Raw genomic sequence first — 8,296 nt, 5'->3', positions numbered from 1 at the left:
TATATATATATATATATACTGACTTTAAATCAGGAGAACAGGCGTCTTTGCGCCGTAGTTACCACTGCATGCAGCTGTTAAAAGTCCCAGTTGTTCATAACTATTCCTCAGCCTTTCCACTAAGTTGCCATAAGACTTTGGACTACTTAAGTTGCTGACTTTCAATTTCCTCATCTGCAAAATGAGGCATGGCAATAATGGAACGTTTCTTATGGGGTGATTGTGAAATTTGAGTAAGTCAGTACTGTATTTGTGCTTAGAACAGTGCTTGGCATGTAGTAAGAACTAGGTTGTAACTTACTGTTACTTGCCTCTTAGAATCTGAGGCTGTTCAAAAAGCCTTAAGGTGGAAGGAATTAGCTACTCCTCGATAATACCAAAAGTAGACTGTAGACCTAGTATATTTAGTAGACATTGAAAAAAATACAAGTATTTTTAAGCCCAAACTTTATGTATTGTTGCTTCTTTTGTTTTGGTTCTTTTTGTTTTTTTTTTTTGAGACAAGGTCTCCCTGTAGCCCCAGATGACGTGGAACTTGCTTTGTAGACCAGGTTGACCTCCACCTCACAGAGGTCCACCTGCCTCTACCTCCCATTGCTGGGATTAGGCATGTGCCACTGTGTATGATTGCTCCTTCAATAACAGTGTTATCTGTGCTTGTGATAAGACAGATTAATGAGACAGTTCTTTTTCTTTGATAACCAGATGAGAGGCATGATACAGGAAGAGCTCTCCTTTAACTCATTTTCACTTTGGGGAGAAAGAGCCATTGGTTAAGTGTAGAAAACTGAGAAAGAATCAAAACAGCTGACTCTTTAAGAAAATTCTGTCTCTTGAAGTTTAAAGATCCCAGAATGGTAACAGACTTGTATGTTTCTGACCAGATTAAGTACATTGGAAAATTGGATTCTAACTTAAGTTGTTAAAATTTCACCCTTCTTCCTGAAGCTTGAAATTTCTAAATGCTCTTTTTTAATTCTGGCAGTCTCTTAACTCTGAATACACCTCAGACCCCTAAGAGATTGTACTACATAGAAATTCCGAGTGTGGAATGCTCCTTTGGAATGTTAGGGGGAAACTGTCCAGAATCACTTTTGCTATTTTGAAGGGATATTTGGGAATTCTAAAAGTAAGTCTTTTTATCCCTAGTATGTAGCAGAATCAATTACTTGATATTAATGATACATGTATTTTTTTAATGGACATGACTCTAAAGATTTTTCTTGGTGATAACCATGGTTTTTAACTCTAATATTTTATGTGCAGGAAGTTTGAGTCCTGAGTAAATGTCTGAATTAATTTTGCAGGTGTAATTAGAGGTAAAATTTTTTATTAGGATTTGTCAAATGCTTTTTTGTAGTCCCTAGAAAGCTAGTCCAGCAGTCAGGTGCTTCTGCACTCACAGAGGAGCTGAGGGTACAGTATGTGAAGGAACCCACTAAAGCCTGGCCTGGACCACCTGTGGCAAACTGCCTTGGGTTGCGTTTGTGTTCTCTTCAAGTACCTTGTAGACCCTGGTCCTGATGGCAGGCAATGGCCACATTTCATAAAGCATTGCATTAATTAGTAGAACTTGAACTTGTAGAACTGGAGAGACTACTATTGATTGTACACTGATGTCAAGGAGGTTAAAAATAGACTTTTCTTATAAAAAAGACATGCTAATTTCAGGCTGTTAATTGGTAATTAGTCATCTGTTTATTCAACTTTTTAAATATTTTATTATTTTTATTTTATGTGTATGAGTGTATTGCCTGCATGTAAGTGAGTGCACCCATGTCATGCAATGCTGCGGAGGTCAGAAGAGGGCTTCAGATTCCCCTGGAACTGGAGTTAAGCATGGTAAGTAGCTGTCATGTGGGTGCTGGGAATCGAACCTGGGTCCTCTGCAAGAGCAGTCAGTTCTCTTAACCGCTGAGCCATCTCTCCAGCCCCGGTGTTAATTCAACATGTTGAGTACTTATATGTGTAGGGTGTTAGAGCAGTAGCTGAGTGACACAGGCATGATCTTTGCCTTCATAGAATCCAGTCTGTTTATAAGTCAAAGTATCTGAATTTAGTTCTTCCCTTGGGTGATTGCTGTCAGAGGCTGTGAAAGATGTTTGATATTTAGACCCACCAACGTTTAAAGAAATAATCAGTATGGCTAGCACTGTGTTACTAGGAAACAGAACACAGTGAATGCCAACTGTGTTCTTTGTAAACTATAGTTTAGCCACTCACAGAGGCTTAGAAAGCATCTCCCTTTCATGCTTGTCTCCTTTCCTTCTTTCATTCTGCTACGTATACCAGTGTCATGGTCCGTTTGGGGAAGTATTTTGAAGAGTTAAAATGACAAATGGGAACAATTATAGCTTTGTGAGGAACATTAAGAAAATACCCGCAGAGCTATAGTACTACTGAGTATTCCTGTAGACCTTCATTTCCATCCTGACTGGAGAGTTAACCCATTGTGGGCAGAAGCTGGCATTTGAAGTGGTTAGCTGCTAAGGACTTGAGACTAAAGTGGGAATGAGTGTTCAGTCCTAAGACACTGACAACAGATAATAGAAGAAACTTGTAGGCTGAGAAAAGTGTAGTCATCTTTGTTTACTTGTGTGACTTTAGCGCCTGGGCAAGAGAACAGGCTCTGACAGTCATTTGTAAATACTTGTTGGAAAAGACAAATCAAATTTATTGGACACATTATTTAAAATCTACTGAGGCTGGTGAGGTGGCCCAACAGGTAAAGGTGCTTATAGCCCAAGCTGAGTTCTAGCCCTGGAATCCAGTTAAAGGGGGAAGGAGAGAACCAGTTCTATAGAGTTGTCCCCTGATCTCTATGCATGCACCACCATGTGGGCATACCCACACACAAACCTCATGCACTCAACACATACGATGATGAAAATAACTAAAAATTAAAAACGAAATCTTGCATTGAAGGCCCTTGGGGATTCCAAGCTGTTTTTGCTAAAGTTGGCAAGGTTAGCATAGTGAAAATAAAGCCACCATTATTTTCTAGCTATGATTCCTAGTTTGTCCTTTAAGGTAATCTTCAGGCCTCTTTTTCCAGAAAACCTACTTCCCAACTCCCCATCCCCTGAGCTAAGCTAAATCTTCAGTATTTTCAATACCCCATGATAACAACATTGTATTGTGATGATCTCTGCATTTCAATTCACCTGCTAGAGAGAAGTGAGACTGTTTTCCTACAGTTTATTCCTGAGGTTATAAGAACTTCTTTCATCTTCCCAAACTAAAACTCTCTACTCAACTGAAGAGTAACTTCCCAGTATCCCAGCCACCTGCCGCATTTGAGTTGTTTGTTTTCATTTTTGCTTATTGTGGGTAATGGTATTATGGACATGGGTATACAGATACATGCTTAACTCCCTACTTTGAATTATTTCAAATATATACTCAAAAGTGAAAATGTTGGTTCATGTTAGGAAAGTGCTCTACCACTAAGCTATATTCCCAGCCCAGGAGTCTTAATGATACAGAATTTTTGCAGTATTTAAAAATGAATTGTGGGCTCAAGAGATGGGTCAGCAATTAAGAGCACTGACTGTCCTTGCAGAGGATCCAGGTTCAGTTCTCAGTACAAACATGGCAGCTAACAACCATCCATAACTCCAGTTCCAGGAGAATCCAACACTTTCTTCTGACCTCCACAAGCTTTGCACAATATGGGTGTTCTTACACACACGCAGACAATACACTCACACACAAAAAAATTAAAATATTTTTAAAACGAATTGTATGATTATAGCCCTAAGATTGAACATTGATGATTAGAAAAATTTTAAGTATATGAAAATAGGGTGGTAAATATTATAACTGATAAAGAGGGAAGATTAGAAGATGCCAGTGGGTAAGTACAGGTCTCTTCAACCCTGCAGGTGTAATATTGTAGGCATCATACTAGGAATACACTCATCTGTCTGCTACCTTTAAATTCATTTGTATAGTGTGGTTGGCTTTTTGTTTTGTTTTTCTTAATGTCTAAAGTGTCTTCCCACTTAACTTTTTTTTTTTTTGTCTTTTTGAGATAGTGTCTCCCTGTAGCCCCAGCTGTCCTGGAACTCACTATGTAGACCAGGCTGGCCTTGAACTCACAGAGATCCATCCACCTGCCTCTGCCTCCTGAGTGCTGAGACTAAAGGCGTGCACCACCATGCCTGGCTCCCACTCAACTCTTTTATTTCTCTGTTCCTTTCAAGCAAAGTATGCTTTGAAATCTTCTAACACTAATGGTAGGAAAACAATGTTGAGACTTTGCATTATGGGGGATATGTCTATAGATTAAATGTTGTTCCTCTTGAATTAGGAGCTGAAGTTGCCTTCTTATAAAGGCCAGTCCCCTCAACTGAGTCTCAGGCGATATTTTGCTGACTTGATTGCCATCGTGAGCAATCGCTTCACACTCTGCCCTTCTGCCCGACATCTTGCTGTCTATTTGCTGGACCTGTTCATGGATCGCTATGACATCTCTATCCAGCAGCTCCATTTAGTTGCGCTTTCCTGTCTACTCCTAGCAAGTAAGTATGAATCTGATCTACATGACTAGAAATCTGTATGGTTCATGTGTATATATATTCTTATAGATAAAAGATTACGTAAAACTCAGTAAATTATTACCAGATCCCAGTTATCTCAGTTTATTGCTGTCAGGAAGTATATAGGCTGTTAACTAGAAGTTAAAGAATGTTAACTAGATTAAAAAATAGGCTGAAAAATGCTCTGGCATCTTTTAAAAAAACATGTGCCTAAACCCTACATCCTGAAGATTGATACAAATATAAATTCTAAGCCCCATGGATATACTGGTTAATCTTCCTTGTTAACTTGAGTCGATTTAGAATGACCTAGGAACATCTTTTGTCATATTTATGATGCTGTCTCCAGAGAAGTTTAACTGAGGAGGAAAGACCTACCTTGACTATGGCTGGCGCCATCCCATGGGTTGTGGCTGGGACTGAGTTAAAAGGGGAAAGGCAGCTGAGCCCTGGTATTTCCTCCTCTGCTTCCTTGTTAACACCACAGACTGAGCCACTTGTGTCACTGTGTTTTCTCTACCATAGTAAACTATATTCCTGTGAGCATGAGCCAGAGTAAATCCTTCCTCCCTTAACTTACTTTTGGTCGCCAAGAGAAGTAACTAACACACTGCTCCAGAATCTGAATGATAGGGACAGGGTATTTTTTAAGTTTTTAAAATTCCCAAAGGTAATTTTGATGTGCCATTTTTACTGAGAACCATTGTTGTAGCTCAACCAGGAGCAACTTAGGGAATGCTACTAGTGCACAGAAGCTTCGGATGCTGCCAGGCATACTCTACTGCAAGGGCAGGTCCCCAGAACAAAGAATTCTTTAGGTCAAGATGTCAGTGTAGCTGAAGTTGAGGAAAGGTGCTGTACTCCTCTTTCTCTTGGCTACATAGAGTTAGTTGGTTTAATGAACTCAAAGTTCATGTGCAGTTGATAGAAATGTAAAAACCCTTCATTGCTTGCCCATCAGGCCAGTAACATAGTAGGCTTCAAGATATAATCTGATAGACTCTTACTTATGACCCCACACGAAATGTGCTGCTAGACCTTTTGGTGCCTCTTGGTTTTAATGCCTTTCTGGAACTCATTTTGTTGTTTGCTAGTACCTCCATGAAGAGAGAGAACAAGTAAAAAAAAATTCAAGTTGGAATTTTCTTCATTTTGACAATGTGAAAAGATTACATTTGTTGAATTAATAATCTTGTTTTTATATTATACATGCCACTATGCTAGAAAGTTAGGCCTTATTTCAAAGTAGTAATATAGCTACATCAATAATATAGCTACATCTCTTCTGATCCCCATATTGGTTGGCATCCACTATGGCGGCTGTGAAAAGAACATTCCCATTAGACTGTGCTGCGAGTTTTTTCTAAAATACCTTTTTGTTGGGGGCTGGAGAGATGGCTCAGGTTGTTCTTGCAAAAGACCCAGGTTCGAATCCCAGCACCCACATGGCAGCTAACAACCATGTAACTCCAGTCCCAGGGGATCCGACAGCCTCTTCTGACCTCCGCAGGCATTGCACAATATGGGTGCACTTACCTACATGCAGGCAATACATATATACACATAAAAATAAAAATAAAAAAATAGCTTTTGGTTTAGGCACTAATAATTCTAAAACCAAATGCAGTTCTAGATGGTATCATTTCCAGATCTGATCCTCATAAAAATTTTTTTAACCTTAATAACTTTTTACAAATTACCTCAGATCCTTTTCAGAACCAGATTGAATGTAAATAAGCCAGCTCTAGTGATGACTTTCCCTTTGCCTGTAATAAGTGGGAACTGCTTAATGAAGCATTTAGAACCTTTCATGTAGACCCAGCCACATTTCCAGTGCCATTGAGTGCACCTTGTGCTGAATTTTCAGCAGACTACTACATATTTCATAAATATCTACATTTCCCCTTTACTCTGTTTCCAAGATCCAGACAACCCACACCTCTACCCAGAAGCCAGAGAGGAGGTCCTTACACATTTATGATTAACTTTCAATTAAAGTTTCATGCTCACAGGTAATCACATATATAATACTGCATGTGTGTCATCACTGGTTATAAAGCCCTTTGGGATGTGTTTACATAAGATTGGAAAAACTCACACTTGACAGGTCAGGTGGATGAGAATCTACAAGTAATGTGGCTTTTTATTATGCTGTAGAATGTTGGTTACAGAATTGGCTCTTAATGGAGATACTCTGGCAGCCAGACATATTAACAGGTGAAAATGTAGGGTCATTAATGAAAAGGGATTTTCTTTTTTGGCTGTTATGGTTGCTGTTGTCACTTCACCACTACAAGTCCCACCCACTCTCTGGTTCTTAAAGTTCAGTCAGCCAAATGGGAGGCTTGGCTTGGTGGACTGTGAAATAATGAATAACTTATATGCAATTTTCATAGAATAACTTATATTGTATTTCTGTCTAAAGTTTATTTGCTAATAACTTACTAAATGAGTTAGGATTACTCACATTATATAGCACTATTAATCTTCACTGGGGGCTATAGCTGGTTAATAAGTATTTTAAGCCCGGCCTGGTAGCATGTACTTCTGGGCAACATGCAAGACCCTGTTACCAAGGGAAAAAGATGTGACCACCATGTAGTGCTTACCATGTAGTCCTAAGTTACTGCAGTATCCTATTTCCATACTATAGAGGAGGGGACATCATTCTTACAATGTCTTAGGATGATTAGAGTGGAATTTTCAGTTCTTATATTTAAATGTTGTAGTTAGATTATGGTTGTGATCCCGTTATTTTTTTAAAGATTATTTGGTTTAATCTACGTGGTACTATATGAGGTTTTTTGGTTTTTTTTTTTTTTTAAGCTTCCTTTTTAGTAATGAGAGTTTAGAATCTGTATTTGTTATTGTTCACATATAATTGTTTATCGTCTATTATTGAAAGAACTAATACTTCCTCCCTTTGTTTAACTGTCACCCTTGACCTCCATTTACCTGAAAGAGAATTACTTTTACATTTTTTTCTTTTCCACTGGAGAGAGGGAATGTTTGAGGTACCCGTCAAAGCCTCAGTTCTCTCCAGTAAGCAGTGGTGAGTTAGAGCTATTGCCCTACACTAGGTCAAGAATTAGACAGTGGAACTTAACTGGCAGCAATTGTCCTCTCCTCGGTCTCTCATTTTATAAATCAAAAAGGCTGAGGATGCTTAAAAACTGATAGTCTGTTTTCAGTGTCTGATACCTATTTTGAATTTGTGAAAGTATTTAGTATTTCTTACATTCTTACATCCAGCCTTTTCCATTTGGATACCACGGCTGCTCTCCATTATCATGATTGTTACTCAGCTATTGCTGCTGTCCTTCAGTAGAAGGACTGAACTCTGAGTTCTTACTGTCCCCTATCTGCTCCCTGCATTGGGATAGGTATCCTACAGAATGAAAGTAAAGAACAGCTTGCAGCTGGCAGGACCAAGAGGCAGTTGGATTCTAATTACATAACAGATTGGATGCTGTAAATAATTTGTCAGAGACAAATCGCAGCTTGTATGTTCTTGTAGCTAATACTTACCTATCTGCTTAGGCAGTTACACGACTGGAAAGAAGAAAGGGCCTACACAGTACCATTGATTTGAAAGCAGTCTGTAGTGTTGGGGAGTTGGCATATAGTGATAGGTTTTATAAATTTGAATCACCAACAGTATGATTTCTATTTATTTATTTTTTTGGTCTTTTTGAGACAGGGTCTCCCTGTAGCCACAGCTGTCCTGGAACTCACTATATAGACCAGGCTGGCCT

At 38.9% G+C, this 8,296-nt stretch overlaps 1 protein-coding gene across 6 annotated transcripts in view; it reads left to right on the top strand.

Annotated features, from left to right (window-relative positions):
• Positions 1-8,296, top strand: part of Ccnj (cyclin J) — an 18,423-nt gene that overhangs the window by 1,143 nt on the left and 8,984 nt on the right. For all 6 annotated transcript variants that reach the window (XM_029563059.1, XM_008831999.3, XM_029563058.1 and 3 more), the window contains one exon: positions 4,313-4,523. In XM_029563059.1, the coding sequence (XP_029418919.1) occupies positions 4,313-4,523 (211 nt within the window). The remainder of the gene's footprint in view (positions 1-4,312; positions 4,524-8,296) is intronic.

This window comes from Nannospalax galili, unplaced genomic scaffold (assembly GCF_000622305.1).
Source record: "Nannospalax galili isolate Female #2095 unplaced genomic scaffold, S.galili_v1.0 scaffold875, whole genome shotgun sequence".
Classification (NCBI taxonomy): domain Eukaryota; kingdom Metazoa; phylum Chordata; class Mammalia; order Rodentia; family Spalacidae; genus Nannospalax; species Nannospalax galili.
Note: the sequence above shows the minus strand (reverse complement) of the source record. Positions and strands in the feature narration are given on the sequence as shown.